Source organism: Rhynchophorus ferrugineus, unplaced genomic scaffold (assembly GCF_030347505.1).
Source record: "Rhynchophorus ferrugineus isolate W39M unplaced genomic scaffold, kcgeb_rfMv2 rfM11, whole genome shotgun sequence".
Lineage (NCBI taxonomy): Eukaryota > Metazoa > Arthropoda > Insecta > Coleoptera > Curculionidae > Rhynchophorus > Rhynchophorus ferrugineus.
The window spans coordinates 30137137-30164116 of record NW_027472590.1 but is presented as its reverse complement, the minus strand read 5'-3'; the positions used below and the strand labels follow the sequence as shown (position 1 = coordinate 30164116).

Genomic DNA, 26980 nt, shown 5'->3' with positions numbered 1-26980 from the left:
GTGACCAACTTTAGAAATCATCCTAGAAGACATCCGATCTTACCCAGCCTGGTTACTGGCGTGATTGGGATCATTTTCCTTATCGGATTTTGCATTCTTGCCTACAACATTCACAAATTTTAAACAATCACAAACATAAATTTACGACCATGCCCCAGCGGCTATCGCAACAGTAGGAGGCCCGTCCTATCGTCCTATCGTCCTATCGTTCAAGATCAACAGTTAAATTTTATTAGATAATAGTCTCGCGAATCTTTTCATTCAGTGATTCGTCTAGAAATCTTTGAAGTTCTATAGTAACGGAATTAAAAGGATAAAAATTTAGAAAATTAAAAGGACCAAAACATCACGTGTTGAAAATTTAAATGAATAAATTTTCTTTAAAAACAAGAAAGTTTGAATTACCATTATTAGCTACTATATATAAAAATCCAGTTCTGATTTGCGTGATCTAAATAGATCAAGATTATAATTGAGATTAGGTCATTGTAGCTAAACTATCAATAAAACAACATTAAGCACTATAGATTCTATATATTCTCACTAATAATCGATGTTAGTTTAAGAATTTAGTATGTTTCATGCATAACTAACTATGATCGCATATAATACAGAACTATGCGTGACTAACTCATGACAGGACAGTTTATTAAGAAAAAACGGGATCAGCTTAGGCGTAAAGTATGCATGAAATTCCGTGGAAGAGATAAAGTGAAATTAAGTGTTTTGATAAGAATTTTAGCCTAATAGAAAAGTAATAAATGTACGTCAGAAAGCCGAAATAAAACAGTGGTATGGATCAGATCTTGTAAAGATGTCGTTCAGAGTAACAACATTGTTGTTGTGGGTCACTTGTCTCGTACAGTGTGTATATTCGTATAATATCTTGGTAGTGTTTCCCTATCCCGGTAAAAGTCATGTGATGGTGTACGAGCCTCTTGTCCAGGAACTGGGAAACAGGGGACATAATATTACCGTCATTACACATGTCCCTGTCACAAATAATACGACAAAAAATGTCAGGGTATGTTTCAGATAATCATTGTGATATCCAGGTCATTATCATCTTTGTGTGATATTACAGGAGATCCTCATCGGACAGCCAATGCAGGAGGCGATCACACTAGACGAGTTATCTTCATCGCCAACAATATCAGCTCTCATTAGCGTATTCATGATAAGTTACTTTGGTAAAATAACTTGTCAAGAAGGACTCTCCAACCCACTATTTCAATCGTTCTTAAAAGAGAATAACAACTTCGATGTGATATTGGTAGAATTCTTCAACAACAACTGTTATCTGGGGTTACCCAATAGATATAAAGCACCGTTCATTGGTAAGTTATATTTAACATAATTTATACCAGGTTCACTATATTAAAATTATTGTGAATTTTAAAGCCTCTTTTAAAACTATTTTGTAATGACGATTTCATAAAAACTACTCGTAAAGTCCTAAAATTAATTATGAGGTTGTGACGAACAATGCCTAGTGTGCTGAAGTTTTGTCGCCGAGGTTAAAAATGGGCACAAATACAGGTCAAGTCCCCGGCCTACCGTAGTAAAACACATTTTTTGGCAATTTTTTTTTATTCAACATAATTCCCTTCAAGCGTGATACACTGATTGGGACCCTCCAACTTTTCGATACTATTTTTGTAGTACGATTTGTCCTTTGCTTCAAAATAGGCCTCAGTTTTGGCGACCACCTATTCATTCGACGAAAATTTCTTCTCAACGAACATTCTTTTGAGATCCGAGAACAGGAAATAGTCGCTAGGGGCCAGACCTGAAGAGTATGGTGGATATCTGCAATTCATGGATTTTTGACATCGTTTTCACTGACTTTTGACGCGCATTGTCTTGGTGAAGCAGCACTTTCTTTTTCTTGAAATGCGGTCATTTTTTGGCGATTTCGTCCTTCCAACAGTCCAATAATGCTATGCAATAGTCGCTATTGATGGTCCTTCTTTTTTCAAGGTAGTCAAGGAAAATTGTTCCATGCACATTCCAAAATACAGACGCCATAACTCTTCCAGCCGACTATTGCGTTTTCCCATGCTTTGGAGCAGGTTCATCGTGTGCAGTCCACTCGGATAACTGTCGATTGGACTTTGGAGTGAAATGATGAAGCCATGTTTCATACATTGTCCCATATCGACCCAAACACTTGGGTTTATTACGCTTGATCATCTTCAAGCACTGCTGCGAATCATCAACTCGTCGTTGTTTTTAGTCAAAAGTGAGCTCACGCGGCACCCACTTTGCACAGAGCTTTCTTATACCCAAATATTCGTGAATGATATGATGTACACGTTCAGTGTGCTATGCTGATCTTTATAGTATCTGCTATTTCATTCAATTTCAATTTACGGTCATTTAAAATAATTTTTTGGATTTTTTAAATGTTTTTGACGATAACAACTTCTTTTGGGCGTCCACTGCGTTTACCGTCTTCGGTGCTCATTGCGTCACGTCTAAACTTAGCATACCAATCCTTGATGGTTGATTTTCCTAGGGCATTATCCGGAAACTCGGCATCAAGCCATGTTTTTCCTTCAACTGTATTTTTTCCCTTCAAAAAGCAATATTTTATCAATATGTGAAATTCCTTTTTATTAATTTTTTTCACAATAACAATAGTTGCTTTATTCAAAATGCTATAATTCACAAACTAATGACCCGACAGCTGTCAAATATATACACGCGTCTTTTGAGGGTTAGGGCTGACTAAAAAACATATGGATTTAATTCATCTAAGTTTTGCAGTCTATATATAGCTCTATTATGGGTTAGTCGTGGACAGTACGTGGTAGTCTGAAAAAGGGGCAAGATGACAAAACTCACATTGAGCAAGCGACCTCAATATCATCAAGTGATCATGCGAGAAACGACAGTGACCCAATTTTAATCGATTCAGAACTATGACGTGGCGATGAAGGGAAGAAATATGTAGAGAGGAGCCACACTATCCGAGTGCTTATTTCCCGGTATAACAATAAACCTGTTCAGAGAGCTTGAAAGAGAATGCCCGATTGTCGGCCACAAATATCATGCCAAACCCACTGCGAGATATAGAATCATCGATATATATATGCTCGCGATCAGGTCAAGAGTGGAGGATATCCCAGAAATTGGACCAAATAAGATAAGGCCAATGTTCTATCTTCTAAAATTGACATAAGTATCCGCTAATAATGAGGGTAGTAATGGTCCAAGTGACGAAAATTGTGATAGTGGATAGGAAGGGGGTCCAGCAAGCCAACTTCAGTCCTGGAAACAAGAGCATTATAACAACGAGCATTAAGCAACATCAGCAATTATATGAGAGGTACGAGTGGAGTAGTTAGGGATAAGATGGCATAGAACAGGTGGATGACTCCCAGTGGAGATTATAACAGTTTGAACATGTCTATCGAACGAACGATGAACGAAGGATTAATGAACAGAAGACCAGAAGGAAAAAATAGACATAATGAACAGCAAAATCCTAAAGAATGACTTGACATTATCTTATTATTTAAAAATTGAGTGTTCCTAAGTGTTTCAACAACTTTCTTCATGGTTGGCGCAGTTAAATCAACTTTCCGGCATTTTTTGCAACTTTTTGAAAATGATGACCACCAAGCCACCCTATTTTGATGTATAGCTCACCAATGAAAACGTGTATTCCCTAATAATTAACTAACCCTGAATAGTTAGTTAGCTATTTGTATGCCATTCGGAGCACGTATTGTTCAAGATGGATATTCCACTAATTCCTAATCGTCAAAACTAAAAAACGTGTGCATAACTAAGACATTAGTATTTACGAATTCCATATGTCTGATTAAAATTTGGCGTGGTGATATAATTAGCTCACGTACAACCAATATATTACGCGAAATCGTCTCCTTGTTGATACGTCGTCTGTGATAACGTCTCACTCTTATCGGGCATCACGTTTTTCTCGGTTGACTATTCAGGTCATATAAACTTAAATGCTTGATCGTCAATTATTCATTCTGAAAATAAAACATCCGTTCGAAACTGACAGACATGAATGAGATAAGATAAACGTTAAGTATAATTAGTCTAATTCAATAAAACATAGGAAAAACTCCAAAAACGTGACGACCTATCTCGCACTCCCTACCTACCACTCATTGTGCTAGGAGGTTCAAAAAGTTCGCGCAAACGAAACAGAAATCTAGATTGGACTTGTAGTTGTAAAAATGACTCTATCACTGACTGATCGCATTCTATGGAATACTTTTTTGGGTGTATGAAATAGAAGTCAACGGGGCATAAATCTGGTGAATAAGCTGACTTTCTTCAAACCACTCGTGCTTGAACACTGGTTGTAGCGATGGTTAATTGGGATTGGTAATCACAAAATGAATATATGCTTCCCGCAGGTCTAAACGTTTACCATAATAAGAAAATATTAAAATTCTTTGAACATTTCAAAATTAGACGCCTTGGTCGCTCATGAACTGTCTTCAAATTAACTTATTTAAACGGCACTTAGAAACCTATCTTAATAAGAGAAGCCTACCACTATTATAGACAAATATCAATTAAAAATGTCCAAATGAGTTAAATTTTTCAGTAAAATACGTTGTAGAAATACATTGTTTAGAATTGTCTTCTTCTGAAATCTGTTCAGAAAAGCAATGTTAAGATGTTGCTCTCTTGTCGAGAATTGATACCAGATATTGCTTAATTGGTGTCTCAGTACACTAGTCAATTATTTCTGCTTTTAGTTATAACTAGCGACCCGCCCCGGCTTCGCACGGGTGCAATGCTGATACTAAATTAAATACACTACAGAAAAAATATGAACGTTGTATATAAAAACATAGCGGCCCGCTCCGACTTTGCACGGGCATAAAATATATATGCCTATGTCACTCAATGAAAACATGATTAAAATCGATCCAGTATTTTTGGTTCATTCATTACTGCCCTTGGCCTGCACGCATTAAATTTGGAGTAAAACAATTCCTCTTCCCCTATACTTACTATGAAGATTTCCTGCTATCTTTGGAATATCTAAATTCATACAATTTTTATTACATTACACATTTTTAAACGCAAATTTTAAATTTGTAATATCTCCGAAAATATTTGTTTAATTTACATGCTGTAAGGAACCATATTGATCTATATTAATTGCACATTGTATTTAAGGTACTTAATTCGATAAGGATTAATGCCGTATTGCTTAAAATAGCTTCGTAAATAAGCCATTTTCTCACGTAAAAAGTAAACAATAAAAATGGTTAACGTGGGTTATCCCTAAAAGATAAACATATACCATCGCGGACTTTTTTGTAGACCTTTTTATGGTGTACAATACTGTAGTACATTAATTTGATCTAACTCGTAGGGTTAGGCAGCGTTTTTGCTAATTGCTAAATAAGCCTAAAAAATAGTTTAATTTACGACATCACGTTAGAAAAATCTAAAATTAGTAATGTTGCCTTAGTATATTATGCATGTATTATACATATAAACCTTCCTCTTGAATCACTTTATCTATTGAAAAAAACCGCATCAAAATCCGTTGCGTAGTTTTAAAGATTTAAGCGCACATAGGGATATAGGGACAGAAAAGGCGACTTTGTTTTATACTATGTAGTGATAGTGATATAAATCTGAATCGTTTAATCTAAACTTGCTTTTCGTAACTTACAAACGAGAGAATACTAATAGTAAAAGTTTTTATATCAAAAATGATAGAGATTCTCCAAAAAATCTAACTATAAATTACGTTTTCAATAATTTTTGCTCATTAATAGAAAAACAAACATCACTAAAAGGTTTATTATATCCAATAAAAAAGTTTTTCCATTCAATAAGATAAACATGGAGAGTATTATCCAATAGGCTAAAAACTATATATCATCCCAAATTTTTAAGATAGTCGCCCATAACTCTGTATTCTCTAGGGTTTAGTACCTGTGGAATGATGCCGTGGCATCCAGGCTGGCTTGGCTCTAGTCAAAACCCATCCACAGATCAGGTTCTCCTCAATGGATTCAAGCATCCAATGACGTTTTGGAATAGGGTTGAAAATACTCTTGAACATATATTTTCTGTCCTTTGGTGAGTTCTTTAAATATCATTTGACGTTTTTAGTCTATCTATTAAAGATATATTTAAAATATAGCCTGAATAAACATATATAGCCTAATGTAGTTTAATTTGATTAAGTTTTAACTTTCAAAAGGTATTTATTGAAAAAAGATGCTATAATTTATTCCACAATATTTGCCATCACTTTTTGTAACATTTTTTCCCACGTTTCTGGCAACATGATGATACTGTTGCGACGCAAATTTATTATAAATGGTTGGGACAGCCCTGTAAAATATAAGTTACGCTAATTGTAGACTTCATCCGGTTCTATTATCAGAGACCTTTGCATTCCAACAGGGAACCAGAACACTGCACCCACATTGCACAGACCTTTCTCATACCCAAATATTCGTGAATGATATGATGTACACGTTCAGTTAATATATTTAGCGTATCTGCTATTTTATTCAATTTTAATTTACGGTCATTCAAAATCATTTTGTGGATTTTTTAAATGGTTTCATCAGTAACAACCTCTTTTGGGCGTCCATTGCGTTCACCGATTTCGGTACTCATTCCACCACGTCCAAACTTAGCATATCAATCCTCCATGGTTGCTTTTCCTGGGGCAGTGCCCAGAAACTCGGCATCATCCCAAGTTTTTGCTTCAACTGTATTTTTTCCCTTCAAAAAGCAATATTTTATCAACACGCGAAATTCCTTTTTATCCATTTTCGCAATAACCAAAGTTGCTTCCCTCAAAATGTTATATTCAATGCTATATAAAAAAGAATAAATAGTTATGCCGAATATTAATACAACTTCAGGTACAAATACAATATAGAACCTGCTGGACGTCGGTATTCACAACAGTTTATAGGGGAAGATGCTGCTGATCCACACCAGGCTAGTTTGTTGTTAGTAAATTCACACCACACCCTCCACGGCGCCAGACCTCTAACACCCAGTATAATTGAAGTTGGTGGGATCCACATCACCAACAAAAAAGTTAAACCTCTTCCAAAAGTAAGTGTTGTTGTAAACCAAGCATGAAACAGCCAATATACATTCAAATAAATTATATTTTCATCTGTACTAATATTTCTGATATAACATGAAACGTTATTTACTACTTATAATCTGTTAAGTGCTTATATATTTTCTGATCCATTATTTTTCGACATTTTGCTTGATTTTTGACTAAACATCTATTTATATAATTATAAATTTATAGAATATAAAGTCTAAAGTTTGAGGGTAACCCTCAATTTGACTTATTCCTCCATAATTTCGTTAAAATAACAGAATAATGCCTTATTTATTAAACAACATAAGGTAAAAAAGTACTAACCTATATGAAAATGTGTTTATCAAGTTACTTAAAGACATATAGGAATGTAAGTAACGAAATTATTAATGATAAAATCCAAAGATTGAAAATTTTTTAAAAATGATATAATTAGATAAATGCCACAGCTTATATAAAATATAAAAATATTTCAATGACTATAGAAAAGCGCCTTTTTAGGAATAGGATTTACTGGCAAAATACGAAAATGAACAGAACTAAGCCAAATGTGTATTTGAACCATTTCAATTTGCAAGAGTTTACAGGAACTTTGTTAAATCTATATACGAATAAAGTTGGCTTTTATCTATTTTACATCTAAAATGTAAAATATGTGCAAAAAGGGATTAAGAAAAGGTTCAAAAAATATAAATTTATATCATAAACCAGTTCATTGCATTACATTAATTAAAATAAAGAGTTTAATTTTAGTTAGAAAGTGCTTCCGTTCAATTATAGATTGTACCTTTTAATTCCCCAGGTTTCCTCTCGCTCTGAAGTCTTTGAAGGCACTGTAAAAGGTTTTTATATCTTTTCAACTATAATACATAATGTATTACTGTAATTTTGTGTTTTATGTGGGCCTATAAATTAATAATAGGTTATTTACAATAGATGGTGTTACTGTGTATTAAATAGCATTGGGTACATTTATAATTAGTTTCATCTTGAAGCCCCACTTTTCAGTGTTTGTCATTTCGTCGAAGCGTAAAATTTTTTTTCAGTGTTTTGAAAGTGTCTGAATTTTTACGGGATTTACTCCAATTCGAAGAAAAATCTTCCATGCTCCATCAATTTTAACGTGTGAATACTCATTTCAACGTTTTAGAATCGGTGATTGTGACGCCGAAAAAAGGGCGTTCTCTTCAGGCGAAAAAAAACTGAAGACGAGTCTTTGAAGGCAGTACTCGACCGGAATTCGAAGGACCGGAATATGAACAAAAACATTAAAATGGAAAGTGCTCCCCACCCGTTGTGTTCTCCAGACATTGCTTCTTCTGATGTAGCTTGAATTGTTTAAGTATTGACTTTAAAAATGTATTTATTGATAAGAGATGATATAACTTATACCACGATGTTTTCCATCACTTTTAGTAACTTTTTCCCATCTTTCTGGCAAAATTACGATACTGTACTCGAAAAAACGACGTTGGTTTAGCAGCGATTCAATCATTTTCGTACTTCTTCAATTATCAGAAATAGTTTCATTCAATATTAGTAGCTTCTAAAATGTTGTACTTCATCTTGTACTACTTGAACTAGTTGTTCCGACATATCAGTCCTGACCTGTCAGAAAAGCGATTCGCTTCTTAGAAGATACTAAAAATATGTCGATAGCCTCACAAGATACATCATTCTTTCGAGATGGAATCTGTAATCTTCTTGAAAAATGGGATAAAGATGTGTTACCCTAAAGCTTCAAATAAAAAATAAGCCTTTAAAACTAATTTATAGGAAAAAATGCCAAAGTAATACATAAGCCATCTAATGAGTTAGAGAAAAGTAATTTAGCCTCTTTAGAAATCTATTTCAGTGCTATTTTGTTCAATGGCCTTTTGCCATTTCTCTGGTAAAACCATCATTCGGTTACTGGATTTCTGGGCAATATTATGTCAAGTGATTTTCAGAAGCTCCTTTCGAAGACAACTTTTCAATATTAAAAATATTTTAGAGAGATCAGGTAAAATAGTGCTCAAATACAATCAATGCGTTAAAGTTTCTTAGCAAAGCACTAGATGTGGATGATCTAGTGCCATCGTGATGGAAGACAATACTTTTTTCACTAATTCTGATGTTTATCTTTAATAATCTGCTTCAGGCGCTTTAATTATGAATCACCATCCAGCCACGAAACGAAATTAAATAAGATATTTCAAACAGGCTATAGTAAAGCTTCTTGAATAACGATTACTACAGTGTATTTTAAAAGTTATATAAATTTAACAATGATATTTAATGAGATCTTATTGAAATTTCTAGCGTTTTCTGTTCATATATACAATATGATTGGAACACCTGACCTGAATCTGATTTGACACCTAAATGTTATTCCTTTCTTGTACCTAGACATCTGCTAATTCTTCCCCATCCATGTTTGACCGTGGGAGGCAGGTAGCCTGGATTGATGCTTCTTTTGGGGTTCTCCGTACATATACTTAGCAGTTGGTAGCATTGTGACGCAATGTGTTTGTGGAAATGCAAATATACCATATTCTTTTAAGATCAATGAATTCTTTTTGATGAATCTTCCTTCCTTTTTTAATGTTCATCGGTCGCTGCCAGTTAACTTAGGGGTTCGCTCACTATTCTTGTTTATTATTAATACTTTGTATGTGCTGTTATTACTGTGCATGCTATAATTTCATGCTGTTATGCTGAGATCACACAGTTCAATGGTTACTTGTGTTAGTAGACGCAGAACAAAGCGTATAATACACTGAAATATAACCTGATAAACTTGGTATGTCATCTCAGGGTATGCGTCATATTATTTACATGAAAGCAATGTTGCCAACATGCTACAATATATACTCAACTACAAATAATGTGAATCTATGAACAAATGGTATTACAATATAATTTTGCTCTCACATTTTCCTGAGTAATATTTTATCATATAGTAATAGTACACAAATACACTTCAGCAAAACAAAAATGTCATTACATACAGTGAATATGACGAAAGAAACGTCTATGACGAAAATTAGAATATTAGGAGCCAGATCTTCTCAAACCGCCTTTCGCAAAACCGATAAAAATCAAATAAATCCTCGCCGATACGGCCCTGGTGCATATCAGGGTCTTTGAAGGTCATTGCACTTCATGTTAAAATGCTACACCATCTATATAATTGCGCTCTTTCTCGGTCGTTCATCTGGGTTGAATGAAAGATCTCGACTCGAGCCTTTCTATTTGCATTGAAACATTTTAATTTAACAAAAGAACGAGTCTATGGTGATATTTAAAAAGAGCTAGTCGAATTTTCTGGCCTCTCGTAATTTTTCGATATTGGTTATTAATTGAGTTTCATTTAGAGTTTGCCAATTAACATTCTTCATTTTTGTTTCGTTCGCTGATATTAAAAAGCTTTAATTTCACTTATATTAATCTTGAGGAATTTCTAAAATTTAAAAACATTTTTGAGCTTGTGACAACTAATTTTTATACAAGGTGTATAAGTAACATTTATTTATTTATCTATATATTTGAGCATGCTTTAGTAGATATTTTATGAGTTTGGTGAGGATATAAGTGAAATATTAGATATTATAGCCGAAAATATTAGGGACCGTAAATTTATATTTGCCACCATTCCTCATCGTTATATTTGTAAAATGACTAGTTAACCCCGGTAAATATATGTTAGTATACTATATATTATTGGTATCAACACATTCAAAAACCTCCAAGAACGATTCGGATCGTAAATATCTTCAAACATACCATCGAAAAACTTGGAAATTGAATTCCTTCGCATTTTACCGAAATCGTTTCTAAACTTTTTTAATGAAGCAAAGGGTAAAGTTCTAATCTGGTATTTTAATTTACATCACGTCAAAACGGAGTTTTTTGTACCATGAAAAGTTATATTTCCCTAACTAACTCGCTAAACTCAATGAATGAGAATGCCAGTTTGTTTTTTTCGTTTAAATAACTGAAGGATATCTTAAAATATAAATTAATTAAACTCCTTTTTACATAATGTGAACTGAATGAAATTTTTTTGTCCAGTAAGTATGATATAGTAAGCTTAATTTTATTTTCTTAGATGCTATTTATTGTGTATTTTTTTGTTATAAAACAGTTGATACACATACCGACTGCTTTTATATTTGTGATAACAGACGGAGATGTACGAATTCCTTCCTGTGTTAATTTTAAGAGAGAAAAGGACGGAGATAATTGTTCGAATCTATTTTATAGTCAAAAGTTCCTGAGTATAAACTAGCTAACCAGTTCTGATATTAATCCTTACTTAAGAGCTCTTCCATGACCATCTAAACTGTTCATTTTATAAACTGTAGTGTAATGCAAATTTGTTTCTTCAAATTTGTTGTAAATTCAAAAGGTAACAGTGGATAAATTTTTTGTTGTGAAGATGTATAGAAGTGTATAGAATAAAAATAATTATAAATATCAAATAGATAGATAAAAATAATTGAATACAAATATCTAATTGAAAGGTGAACATATATATATATAATAACAATTATTATCTTTTAAAATTATGTTTTAGTTTTCTTCTGAAAAAAATATTTATAAAACTATCTTTTTTCGTTTAGTTTTAAAATTAAAACATTTTCAGCGCATTATACTAATTTTTGCAAATTAGTTTAGTTTATCCGAATCTAAATAGAGTACTGTAAATGAAATGTTTCCGAAGTTTGGTTGCGAAACTGAACTACTACAATTCGTATTTGGTACCCATTCACCTTGAACTGTTCCCTTCTATATATATATATATATATATATATATATATATATATATATATATAAAGTTGTATATAAAAACATAGCGGCCCGCTCCGACTTTGCACGGGCATAAGATATATATGCCTATGTCACTCAATGAAAACATGATTAAAATCGATCCAGTATTATTGGTTCATTCATTACTGCCCTTGGCCTGCACGCATTAAATTTGGAGTAATATAATTCCTCTTCCCTTATACTTACTATGAAGATTTCCTGCTATCTTTGGAATATCTAAATTCATACAATTTTTATTACATTACACATTTTTAAACGCAAATTTTAAATTTGTAATATCTCCAAAAATATTTGTTTAATTTACATGCTGTAAGGAACCATATTGATCTATATTAATTGCACACTGTATTTAAGGTACTTAATTCGATAAGGATTAATGCCGTATTGCTTAAAATAGCTTCGTAAATAAGCCATTTTCTCACGTAAAAAGTAAACAATAAAAATGGTTAATGTGGGTTATCCCTAAAAGATAAACATATACCATCGCGGACTTTTTTGTAGACCTTTTTATGGTGTACAATACTATAGTACATTAATTTGATCTGACTCGTAGGGTTAGGCAGCGTTTTTGCTAATTGCTAAATAAGCCTAAAAAAATAGGTTAATTTACGACATCGCGTTAGAAACCTCTAAAATTAGCAATGTTGCCTTAGTATATTATGCATGTATTATACATATAAACCTTCCTCTTGAATCACTCTATCTATTGAAAAAAACCGCATCAAAATCCGTTGCGTAGTTTTAAAGATTTAAGCGCACATAGGGATATAGGGACAGAAAAGGCGACTTTGTTTTATACTATGTAGTGATATATATAGATATTGGTAAATTGGTAAATTTTGTCTGCCCAATGTTACATATTAAGTTAAAAATGTATATTATTCCATGTTACGAACTAAAAGTTAAAGACTGTTGCTCAAGTAGACAAATTACGGGTTATCTTAAATTGAAATAGACGAACAAAGATTCTAATCTTGATTTATAAATATTTATTATGCTTTATTAATATTTGGTATGAAACCGAACCAATTTTTTCCAATGAAAACGATATCTCGTTCTTTTGATATCTGATTATATACCGGATACACAAAACATCATATATGCACTAGAATTAACAAATATTCTGCTAGAAATTGTAAATACTGTTCAATGTCAAATATTAAGTTGAAACTGTGTATCATTCCATGCTATGAACTAACAGGTCAAGTGTAAAGCCCACTGCCGTGCCAGAGTAAAACACATTTTTTTGGAAAGATTAGTTTTTTATTCAATATAATTCCCTTCAAGGCTGATATACTGATTATATCGTTCTCGATTTCACTGACTTGTGACACGGTGCAGTGTCTTGGTGAAGGAGCACCTTCTTTTTCCTCAAATGCGGCCGTTTTTCTTCGATTTCGTCCTTCAAACGATTCAATAACGCTATGTAATTGAGGCCGTTGATGTTGACCTTCCTTTTTGAAGGTAGTCAATGAAAATTTCCCCATACTCAACCCAAAATACAAACGCCATAACCTTGTCAGCCGACTGTTGCGTTTTCCCACGCTTTGGAGCGGGTTCATCGTGTGCAGTCCACTTGGATGACTGTTGATTTGACGTCGGAGTGAAATGATGGAGCCAAGTTTCATCCATTGTCACATATCGATGGAAAAACTTGGGTTTATTACGTTTGATCATCTTCAAACACTGCTCCGAATCATCAACTCGTCATTGCTTTTGGTCAAAAGTGAACTCGCGCGGCGTGAACCCACTTTGCAGAGCGCTTTCTCATACCCAAATATTCGTGAATGATATGATGTACACGTTCAGTTGATATATTTGTGTCTGCTATTCAATTTCAATTTACGGTCATTCAAAATCATTTTGTGGATTTTTTAATATTTTCGTCGGTAACAACCTCTGTTGGGCGTCCACTGCGTTCACCGTGTTCGGTGATAATTTCACCACGTCTAAACTTAGCATACTAATCCTTGATCGTTGATTTTACTGGGGCACTATCCGGAATCTTGGTATCAAGTCAAGTTTTTGCTTCAACTGTATTTTTTCCCTTCAGCAAGCAATCAAAACGCGAAATTCCTTTTTATCCATTTTTTTCACAATAACAAAAGTTGCTTCACTCAGAATGCCATATTTCACAAACTAATGAGCCGACAGCTCTCAAATTTATGCACGCATCTTTTGAGGGTTAGGGCTAACTAAAAACATATGGATTTAATTCTAGTAGCGCCATCTATGCGTCAGACCGGGGACTTTTCCATTAACCTGTTAAAAGTTAAATATTTTTACATAAGTAGGTAATCTTAAATAAAAAAGACTAACAAAGATTATAATCTGAATAAACGATATCTCGTATTAATTTCTATTCACATACTTGATACACAGCACTTCATTGCATTTTAATAGTTAATAGTTTCCTAAAAATGTTCTACATTTTCTGATCTATTGAGTTCAGACTGTATATTATTCCATACTATGAACTAAAAGTGAAAGATTATTATCCAAGTAGACAAATTACGGGTTATTTCGAAAAAGGCGAACAAAGATTATAATCTGCATTTATTAATATTTATCAGGAGCTAGAAATGTATTCGTTAACATAACAAGTAGTCTTATATCGAAATCTGCCGTAATCCTCGATAAAATAACTCATCATTTTGCAGATCTTAGAAAACTGGATAAATAATTCAGATGCCGGAGTAATCTACTTCAGTCTTGGATCCATGATCAAAGGCGACACGTTTCCCTCGGAGAAGCGTAGGGCGTTCATCGGGGCGTTTGCGAGGCTACGTCAAAGGGTGCTGTGGAAATGGGAGAACGACACCATGCCAGACAAGCCGGACAATGTAATGATATACAAGTGGATGCCACAATTCGATATTCTCTGTAAGCCGTCTTGTTTCCGTGTTATTTCGTTTGGTTTAAACATGAGGCTTTGTAGTCGTTATTATCACGGGTTCCTTTATTAGTTCATCTCTTTCGTTGTTCGCGGCAATCGTATTTGTGTCGGTTATTAGTCCGTCTTTGTTTCGTTCGCGCTTACGCCAATTTATTTTATTTCGTTTCTGTTCTAACACGGAAACAACTTATTTACTTGCAAAAGGCTTAACCAATTTTACATATTTAAAGGTTGGACAATGACAAAAAGGTCATAATAACTATATATTAAAAAAAAACAATGATTTACAAGTAAGCTGGCTGGCTTGCGTATTATTGAGGATTTTTTATTATTATTTAATTATTACATTGTTACTAGTCGTTTCCGACTAACCTACAATTTGCCTTTATGATAACTTAAATCTTGGTATATAACTAGGAGGACCCATCGGTCCTATCTCAGTCTCCGGTGAAATAATGTTTATACATGTCACTGCTGTATTTCTTATTATATGCACCTCACTGCACAACACTACACAAGGTCAGATGGTTTGATTGTTTTGAAACTTTAAAAATTAAAAACTTAAAAAATTGTTTTGAAAATTGTGTCATGCTCTGGTGGTACCCAAATCGTGCAATTCTTGAATATTCTCATGAGAATGGAGTCTTTCCTCATGCCCCCTTGCAATTCTCTTGATTAGTTGACTGACAGAGAAAGTCTCGATATAGGTAGTTAGTCCTGTAGTTTTTGGTTGCGCCCACAATACCTCTCAGGATTTTGTTATAAAAAATTTGTATTTTGTTTATGTTACTCTTTGAAGAACATCCCCATAATTGAACTCCATATAGATTTCAGTATTTGCTTATATAATAGTAATTTATGATGTACTGATAATTGCGATTTTCTTCCAATTGACCAATACATTTTCCCATATTTCAATTCCAGTTCTTTTCTTTTCTTCTTTATATGTTCCTTCCAGCGAAGTTTTGCATCAAGATTTATTCCGAGATATTTAGTGTTATTGGTTATGGAATGATAGTATTATTTAATGTTATTGGTACTTGTACGATCTGATTGTAGGTGGACTGCACATGCACAGATTTACTTTGGTTAATGTTTATTCTCCAAGCTTGTGTCCAATAATCTATATTGTTACATGCCTATTGTAATTTTCTTATGGCTTCTTCACTATTGTCTCCGACAGCTATAATCGCAATATCATCAGCAAATGTAGCCATCGTAATATTCTCCATTTGTGGTATATCACAAGTGTAGAGTAGGTAAAGCACTGGCCCCAGTACACTTCTTTGTGGTACACCTGCTTTAGCTTCTTTTATTGTGGAGTAAGCTTCTTCTTGTTTCACTCTAAATATTCTAGCTGTAATGTACGATTTTAGTAGTTATATGTATGGTTTTGGTAACATTTTCTCTAGTTTATGAACAAGGCTTTCATGCCAAACCCTATCCAAGGCTTGTGCTACATCTAAGATTGTTGAGGATAATGTTAGAAAGTATAATTTATTATACATGTAACATGTAAAACACATATTATTTACTACATTACAGTACATGTAAAACATATATTATCGAAACTCTTAAACTACAGTTAATTATACAGCCACAATAGTTCGTAGGTTAGGGTTGTTTTCTTATATTTATATTGATCTCTTTTTCAACCCACCGATGATTGTACATATTTTATGTAGTGGACGTATTTACCTTTTTGCGTTTAGTTTTTGTTTCCTTCCATACTATTTTCTCTTGTCAAGTTATTTTAACTTAGTATATTCTGTTACTACCTCTGTACATTTTTCTTGATAAATTGAAATTTAATCACTTGAATATCTGCGGAACAGTATTCATTCTCTAGTTATACAATATAACTAAATGCTCGTGTATATCCTGAACAATTACACACATATCTGGCGGTGGTTCAGGGCACGCTTTCTCCTGGTGTACACTATACGCTTCCTTGTGAGCCTCGATGACAACTATTTTGGTAAACGTTACCAGTTACTTGTTTGATTTCAGCAGCTTTACCTTTATGCTAAGAAGACTTCGTGCTTAATACGATTCCTGCTTAATATTCAATCATAATTCATTCACTCATATATTGTTCTCCAGACCTAGTCTTCTTGGTAATAATTTAATTGAACTATCTAACAAAATTATATTGAATCACTACCGCTAGAAATAAGGAGATGTTTCCACGATAACCCTGCAAGATGCTGATAACAAAGCGAACCCAAAATTGAATCAGTTAGAAATGCTCTTCTTCTTCTACTTTTACTAGTAAACTCTTCTACTACGAATTAAAAAAAACGTATAAATATGTACAAGCGTGGGAACTGTATAAATATCACCTATGTTATATGAAAGTTGTTAATTATTTTCTATAATTACTGCAAATAATAATTTCAACAAGCGGGGGTGATTATTTTGGTACCGTTCTTTTATCTGATGTTTTTTAAATTCTACGTAAAATATTTAAGTATATGGTTATCTCCCTCAATGCTCACATGAATTGTCCACTTATATCGTGATGTTTAAACCCTCGCTTCTACCTATAAGATGTAGTCAATGTCTTTAAACTCAATATCAACTTGCCTTCAGGTCTAAACTTAGCCAGATTAAAGATGTTTAAAGTCCAAAAAATTAGACCACTTAGATCAAAATACTTTATTTCATAGACTATGTATGTTAAAGAAAAAGAATGGTGTGATATACACGACATACATAGGTCTTTCAAATAAAATCTTCGGTGCCAAAGAATCTCGGTAACCCTCCACTCACAGCTTGTTTCATGCTATTTCAAAATCGATCCACCCTTATTGAAACCCTCCACAGTTACGAACCATTATATGGTGTAAAAATTAAACTGCAAAATATCATGTTATGCTTTATATTGTGTCAATAATATTTCATTCTATTGCATAAGGGTTTTGTTAAAAATGGTCTCAGAAACATCAGAAAGATGCATAGAAGGCATTTGTTGCTCTGATTAGTGAATTTTTAGATATTCTAAAAACTGATCATATTTATATAATTAAACGATTTATTCTGAAAAGACATAAATGTATTCTCATTGCAAATAATATTCTATTCGAACTAGAATTTATTTCGCAATATTTTTATGTCCCCTTCTGGGCCCATATAGTAATATACCAGACTGATAATTGTAAACTAGCTAGTTGACAACTTGTGTTAAAATAAAACCTGCAGTGGCGATTCAAATAAGGAGCGACCACCAGAAATGGTGAAGAAAATTTAGGAAATAATGCTGGATAATCGCCGACATACTCATATAAATTGCATAATCAGTGAATATATGTCCCATTATAATAAAACCAGCTTATTGTCTTACTTCAATCGACTGTCGAAGTGATATCTATCAGTGATTAAATTTAATTTTGTATGGCTTCATATTTAACAGAAAAAACGGTTAAAATGTTAAATGAAAAAGCTATAAGAGAAAAAGCTAGAACCAACAATCAAGAGATTATTGAATGTCCAATATATTGAAAAATATAATGTAATTGTCACTACAAAATTCACTGAATATATTTTCAAAATATAACAAACTAATAAAACGTTTTGTTGATTAATTTCCATACATTTTATTTTATTCTTGGATTCTTCTATGACTTAAGAAAACGTTGATTTCTTTCTAGGTAATCCAAAGGCGAAGCTGTTTATATCTCACTGTGGATTGCTCGGGATTACCGAAGCAATTCACTGCGGTATTCCAACAATCGTGATGCCCCAATTTGGAGACCAGAGGCACAACGCTCATTATTTGGAAAGAAGTGGCGGAGGCCTGATGTTAATTCTAGCAGAGGCTACAGAAGAAAAATTGTTCAACGCTATCCAAACATTGCTAAAACCTGAGTAAGTTACAGATATAAAGCGCTTGCCTATGTTTTGATCTTATGTGTTTATTCGTGAAGATGAGTAGTATGAAATTAAAGATTTTGATATTTCTCCACATAAACTAGCAGTTCTTCGTTTAGTGTTCAATTGAACAGATGCTAAATATGCTCACTGTTGCGTATTCGACATTGCTTCTTCATATATCAACTGTGAGTTTAACATGCAACAGTTTAAAGGTAATTTATGATGTCAGTAACTAAACCACAGATTCGAAAGAATAGAGAAGCCCGAACATACTGAACAGCAAGTTGAAAATCTATCTCAACCTCTTGAGGAACTTTCCTTATCAGTTTACTGGTTGATGGAATCAACTATTTCCAGAATATTTTCAGTTTTCTATGATGTTTTGTAAATAGCGATGCAGGAAGCAAGTGCAGGAAGGCCTGGGTTAATCTGGGAGAGCTATGCAAATACACACGAAAGCGGAATATATATTGCTGTGCATATGGTGAGCTCAGCAAGATGTAATATATTACGAGCTTTTATATCCGAAAAAATTGTTGTTGCAAATGTCTACCGACATCAATTCAAAAAATTAACACCAGCAAAGGCACAGTATAGAAAAAGACACAGTCATCATCCTGCCTAACAATGTTTTCTTATATTCATATTGATTTCTTTTTCACACCACCGATGATTGTAGATATTTTATGTAGTGGACATATTTACCTTTTTGCGTCTAGTTTTCGTTTCCTTCCATACTATTTTTTCTTGTCAAGTTATTTTATGAACTGTAAGTTGAAAATGTATCTCAAACTCTTGAGGAACGTTCCTTATCAGTTTATTGGTTGACGGAATCAACTATTTCCAGAATATTTTCAGTTTTCTATGATGTTTTGTAATTGGCGATGCAGGAAGCAAGTGCAGGAAGGCCTGGATTAATCTGAGAGAGCTTTGCAAATACACACGAAAGTGGAATATGTATTGCTGGCATATGGTAAGCTCAGCAAGATGTAATATATTACGAGCTTCTATATCCGAAAAAATTGTTCCTGCAAATTTCTACCGACACTAATTGAAAAAATCAACACCAGTAAAAGCACAGTATAGAAAAAGACACAGTCACCATCGTGCATGACAATGCCCGACCATAGGTTGCAAGAATAGTGAAGGATAGATCACTTGTTGTAGCTCGAATGAGAAGAAAGAAAGACATACCACGAGTTGAGATCGATAAATCGATCGCTGCCAAACCAACGTCGTTCATTCGACACGGCACCATCAAATTGCCAAAAAGATAATGTCTGAAAAGATTATAGAAAAATGATGTATATTATTTTGATTAATATTTCTAGTACTACTTTATCGCAATAAGGTGAAAATAACTCGCAACAAAAAAATCTTATCGTTAAATGTTCCAGAAATCAAGAGAAAGCCAAAGAGTTATCTAGACGGTTCAAGGATAGACCATTGTCACCGATGGACACCGCCATATACTGGATAGAACACGTAGCTCGAAACAAAGGAGGAAACCATATGCGATCGACAGCCATAGACTTACCATTTTATCAATACTTTCTATTAGATGTTATCGCATTTCTATTTATCGGAGCTTTGATATATGTATATATTAGTTTTAAAGTTATCAAAGCAACGCTAGAGCTCATTAACAGAAAAAGTGTGAATAAGGAGAATATCCGGAAAAAAACTTTGTAAATATATTGTATTTAATTATTTATTTATATCTTATTGTGTTCGGTATTGTGTGCTTATAAATGTTAAATATCGAAAATAAATGGACACATTAACGTTGTCAAAATAATAAAATGTATTGTTTTTAACATATAATGGTATGAAGAATAGGTCTAGATAAAAGATCGACATCAGGATACAATGTTTTATATTTTGTTTGCACTAATTCTAACAACATCCACCTCCATAACAACAGATAGTGAAAAAACCTAAATAATTGGTATATAAACATAGAATAGTGATTAAAAAATTGAAGAACATAGATGTTTGACATAGAATGTCATTGTAATACGTTACTATAGAAACCTTTACCCAAGTAATCTCCAGACAAAACAGTATCTATTATCTTCTTTACTAGTATTGTTACTACTTTTACTCCCAAGTATTATTTCATGTCTTCTTTAAAATTTGCCTTTAAGGCAAATGCATTTTGTACCTAGGGTTATTATTTTAGTTTAAGGGGTAGAGTAAATAACAATTCAATTGAAATTTCAACAGGTCAATTTAAAAGTTCCTGACCTGACACGTACATGGCGCTACTAGAATGAAATCCATATGATTTTAAGTTAGCCCTATCCCTCAAAAGATGCGTATATGCAGCTGTCGGATCATTAGTTTTGAATTATAGCCTTTTGAGTGAAGCTACTTATGTTATTGTGAAAAAATGGATAAAAAGGAATTTCGCGTGTTGATAAAATATTGTCTTTTGAAGGGAAAAATATCAGTTGAAGCAAAAACTTGGCTTTGGCTTGGCACAAAAAAAGTTTCCCGACACTTCCGCAGGAAAATCAACCATCAAGGATTGGTATGCTAATTTCAGACGTGGTGAAATGAGCACCGAAAACGGTGAACGCAGTGGACGCCCAAAAGAGGTTGTTACAGACGAAAACATTAATAAAATCCACAAAATGATTTTTAATAACCGTAAATTGAAATTGAATGAAATAGCAGACACTCTAGAGATATCAACTGAACGTGTACATCATATCGTTCAGGAATATTTAGGTATAAGAAAGCGAATGCCGCGTGAGCTCACTTTTGACCAAAAAGAACGATGAGTTGATGATTCGGAGCAGTGTTTGAAGATGATCAAGCGTAATAAACACGAGCTTTTGCATCGGTATGTAACAATGGATGAAACATGGCTCCAACATTTCACTCCAAAGTCCAGTCGACAGTCATCCAATCAGGCACTCGATAAACCCGCTCCAAAGCGTGGGAAAACACAAACAACAAACAGTCGGCTGGCAAGGTTATAGCGTCTGTATTTTGGGATGCGCATGGAATAATTTTCCTTGACTACCCTGAAAAAGGAAGGACCATCAACGGAGAATATTACATAGCGTTATTGGACCATTGGGAGGACGAAATCGCCGAAAAACGGCCACATTTGAAGAAAGTGCTGCTTCACCAAGACAATGCATCGTGACACAAGTCAGTGAAAACGATGGCCAAAATGTTCAATGATATGCCAATGTTCTGTTTTGTTGTCATATTTTTCGTAATTTATGTTTTTCAGCTACCATTTCCTTCACTTCTTTTGGATAATTAATTCCTTTAGTTGTACTCTTAATCTCTGGAGTATTATTCCAAGCAACTTGTTGAATATCTACTACGAATTTTTCTGCTTCAAATATACGCATTTAACATAGATATAGTATTTTTTAAATAAACAAAAAAATCCGTTAAAATTAATTCACAATCATTAAAACTAACCATAAATACATAAAAGATGGAAATTAATATCAATGAGCGAAAAATATGTAACATACATCCGAATGGCGTCTCTTGCAGTTGTTTTATAAGGAATTCTCAAATATTTACTTAATATTTATTCAACAATATTTAATCTAGCACGAGATATATATTAAATTGGGCCGAGAAGACGTAATTCATTAAATGTTATCTAATATTTATTTTATGATCACGTTTTATATCGAGTGCCGAGATAAGTCTCTTATAGTACAAGTCATTTTCGATGTTGAGGATCTATTTATACGCTGACCCGGTCTCAACCATTAACGCTAATTACTCTTAACCCTCAGCAAGGTCATTCGGTTTCATCATCAGCATCATGTAGGACTGTCTAATGTCAGTGAATTAAGTCATTATTACATTATTTTATATCAATAAGTAACGAAACGACTTCAAATAAACGCACAGAAAACAGTGGAAAATTTTGGTGTTGTTGATTGTTTATTTTTAATTATCAATATTGACTTGCAATATTACGTATTTACGGACTTCCACCATAAAAATTCGAAGAAATATTTTGTTGTACATGTGAGTAGTGTCATGAATTACGATATTCAATTGGTTTTTTATGTTTTTTTTTTAATTCCAAAAATATATTCCAAGAGATGTTTGTGACCCAATCTTTTGTCTTTATACGTTACATATATTTCTATTTGATATCCGTTCACTAACACACACTAAAACGTTTCCTTTTTACCTGTGAGGCTCCTCTTTGTATATTTGCACTTATTGTAAGAACCTGTCTGGAAGTCTTTCTGAAACATCCAACAGTAGCTTGATATCATAGAGGCGCGATATTTTCCTTGTTAGTCGCAGCAATATCAAAGTTGAATACAAAAAATTATGTATATTAACGTTATTCAATGCATAAAATTGAGACAAATTTGATATGTTTTCTCCTAATATATGAGTTTAACTTAGCAAATCAAATACAATGAAGCTTCTTTTATTTCCGAAAAAGGAGATATGCAGCCTAAACTCATTATAAATCTCTTCTGTGCTACTTGTAGTGATGATAAGCATAATAAATGACTCTACAAAAATTAAGAGATGGAAAGTTGGAGATATGAAATTCCTTTTGAGTGATAATGGCGTTTAAGTAATATCCTGTTGCAAAATCATTTTGTGTCATTTCTTCCTGTACTGTTTAATATATTCATATTCTATTTTCATACAGTTTTTGTCTATATAGTATATTGACCCTGAGATGTTAATACGATATTGTAAGTGTACATTCTTGAGGGATTATTTATAGTACAACAATTTTCATTCATCGGCTATCGCGGCTAGCTCCTCAGTAATAAATATTTTTGATTTAATTTTTTGAATAAATAAAAATGTAATCCAAGTAGGACAAGTTTTTGTAGTTCTTTTGTGTCTTATTTATATTTTTATTGTTCAAGTTCAGAAATTAACAAAAAAGTTATTGCAATGAAGTTCTCAGCTTCAAGATACTATTAGGTACTACTTCTAGAGAGTCTTCTCTTCTATAAACAATATCTGTTCATCACATTTATGTGCAATATAATCTGTGATAAAATTAAAATTTTGTTGTTGTCCGATCAAATATGAATGAAGCGCCATGATATTGCTGCATGTGTATTTAAACAAAAAAAATCATATTACATATTTCTCATTAGTATTGCAACGGGTAGGCCAAGTAAAGGTATGAGGACAAATTAGAATAAAGAAACAATTATTGAAAATAAGGAACGCTTCATACCTCGGGGTCCTAACCTAGGTGATTTGACAAATGTTCTAACCAAACTAAAACAATAACAGACGAATCGAACCCGTGACTTCCACGTGTCAACTGAACGCTCTAAACACTACACCATAGAAGCGGTTGCCTGCAACATTTCTACGGCTTGTGATATGATATGGTTAGTGTTTAAAAAGCAAACTAAACGGCTTTTGCACTGAATGACTTCCGGTCTTTCGATACATAAGTTCATAAATAACATGGTAGGCTTTCCCCCCATTAAATCCTGATGAAAAAATTCGATTCTGTTCCATCCTATAGATAATGCAAGTTGTGTAATCTACCTTAAATTCCCAGTAACATTATATAATGTGTGATGTAGTTTAAAAATATATCATATTAATCAAGATATATATTGATTGTCCTATTGATTAATTAATCAGAAAAGATTACCAATGCTGAGATAATATGTTTAAAGATTTCAACATTGCCTAACGGTATAAAAAGATTTTTTTCACTTAGTATTTAATAACTGTTAAATCTTTTGAAGATATTGCAATTTATTTGCGGTTTGTAAAATTTCGACATTTAAATGTTATTAGGTAACCATCACTCAGTTAATTTGAAATACAATACGAGGGTTACCTTTAATATTCCGGGATTGTCGGAACAAAGGTAGTTAATTATCTACATAAATTATTTTTGGAGATACTTGATGTTTTATCATAATTGTGTATACGTTTCGAATATTGAGGCATCTGTAAAATATTGATTTTCAAGAGAAAAAGATCCTATTTTGCATTATTTTGAGCGTAGATAAACTTTGAAAAAAAAGCTCTAACGTATCTAAGAAAATATTGTTGTGACTATAATTATATCCCCAATAAATATAAACCCCTCCGTACCCTTTTTATTCTTATCTTTGAAGGATGAGGCTCCTAAAAATTCTATTATTGCCAGTATTTCTCAATATCTTCTGGTTCTCTACTATGAATTTATCCCTAATGATCATGAAGGATGTCTTACCAAATATTTATTTTATGACCGTATTAGTAATGATGAGGACTTGAAGAGACACTCGAAGAATTTTTTTTTTGGCTTCTTCCATTGGACAATCCCTGTTATATTCACTTTAATTTCATTTTAGTTTCATTTATTCTAGTATTCTTATTCTATTAGTATATTCGATGTGAATTATTTCTTCAAAAAAGGCAGGTACGTGTTGTTAAGTTATTATGACCGCTCTGCTTTGGAGTCATCAGTTTAGCGTCATAATTGAGCAACTTGTTCAAATGCCAAAGTTTAATTACTAAAATGACTCTTTGTGAAATTGCAGGTTTGGCTTAAAAATCGGCTTTATCGATGGCAAAGTGTATTATTGGAGTGATCGGATATGTTAACTAGCATAATTCACATATATTAAGTAACGCTAGCTCATACAACATTCACCAGAGGGCAATTCATCTACAGATAGTTATTGTCTGGTGAGACAGTGTCGTCTTTGATCCACACTTTTCTGTACCGTCCACTACAAGAGCTGCACAACGATGGGAATCAATTTATTTTCGAAAAAGTTGAACAATATGAATATAAACTACAGGCGGTTATATGTATAATGCTATGTATAACCTGCATTATGTATAATCTGCATGAACTATTTGAAGATATGGATATTTTTCACATAGATGGCATAAATTAATTGTCAAAAAATGCGATTCGTCTCCATCATGCGTTTTTTTATGCGGTTATTTAAAAATAAATGTCTGTGACTATAAGCTGTAATAGAGCAAAGCTTTTAAGGTCAACATATTCCCCGCCATCACTCAAATTAAGCTAGATAATGTAACTGAAGGTCACTTCAGGATATGTGATAATACTGTAGAATGCTATAAATTTCTGAGACAGAGTGATGAGAGTGGAAAGAATTAAAGGTATGCACATAATTAATTGAATATAACTGTAGAAAATGGTATTGTATGGCGTGAAAGGTTTGTGTGTACAGATATGATTGTAATTGTTCAAAAATAAAAATGAGCATAATTAGACAGAATTCAGTGATTAATTTTATGAAGAATGGTGTACATAGATAGTAGCAGAAGAAATAAAATATATAGTGATACTAAGATGACTTGACAAGTAAACACACCATCGAAGGGAACAACAACTAAACATAAAAAAGTAACTATGATCTCCAATGGAAGTAAAATACGTTTCTCAGATATACAATTTTTAATTAGGTGGATTAGGCCTCCAGAGGATACCACTACATAAAAAAACGCGCCTAGAAACTCTATCTCATGGGTAGTGTAGAAAAGAGTTCAATGTAAACAAAACAAATCTAACCTACAAACTATTATACCCGGTTCTTAACTGTTTTAAGTAGATAATATATGTATTATATGTACTATGATGTTAAAATACATTATTTTTGATACATATTTTTGATAGCATTTTTGTTCAATTATTTTACTTATATCAGAATTGTTTTGTATGTCAAAGCCAAACTGAACTATAACTCAGAGTTGATGCGGTAACATTGCAATGTATTGACGTCACAAATATCCATGACGAATTACTAAAAATTTATATATATATATATTATTTATGTTCATTATTGTTTTAATATACATACTAAATCCAAATATACTTGTTTTATTTATATATTCTGTATTTTAATATACAAAGGCTCTTCTTTAGTTATTCTTCCATACTTATATTTATAACACAAAAATAAAGAAAGTTCATGTATACTTATATTTGATGCACTGAAATCGTTACAGTTTTGAAAATAATCTTACTTATAATACTTTATTATAATTTTCAATGGTGTAGTAATTTACCCTTACTAATACATTGCTAGGTATTGAAATTTAATGAAAATTAGATTTAATTAAATGCCATTTAAGAAAGTTAGTGAGTGTTAACTCTTGAGATAGTTTGCATATATTTTAATAAGTTTTAATTTTACGTTTTTATTTATTGTTTCTTCTTATATTATATGTATTTCTGATCTTATATTGAAAATACTGTGGAAACAAGTTTTAGTAGCATATCAGTAATTTAAAGACGTATATACTTTTTCTAGCCACCCGGTAAGCTAATGATATTGTGTAATTGGCTAGGC

At 32.8% G+C, this 26980-nt stretch overlaps 1 protein-coding gene across 1 annotated transcript; it reads left to right on the top strand.

The window, feature by feature from the left end:
* The first annotated feature begins 685 nt into the window (after positions 1–685).
* On the top strand, positions 686–20442 carry LOC143205196 (UDP-glycosyltransferase UGT5-like). The gene is made up of 7 exons (XM_076418331.1): positions 686–1024; positions 1085–1337; positions 5934–6090; positions 6891–7089; positions 14563–14785; positions 18449–18665; positions 20069–20442. Exons 1-7 carry the CDS (start codon positions 815–817, stop codon positions 20361–20363), a joined length of 1554 nt encoding a protein of 517 aa, XP_076274446.1. The 5' UTR covers positions 686–814; the 3' UTR covers positions 20364–20442.
* The last annotated feature ends 6538 nt before the right edge of the window (positions 20443–26980 follow it).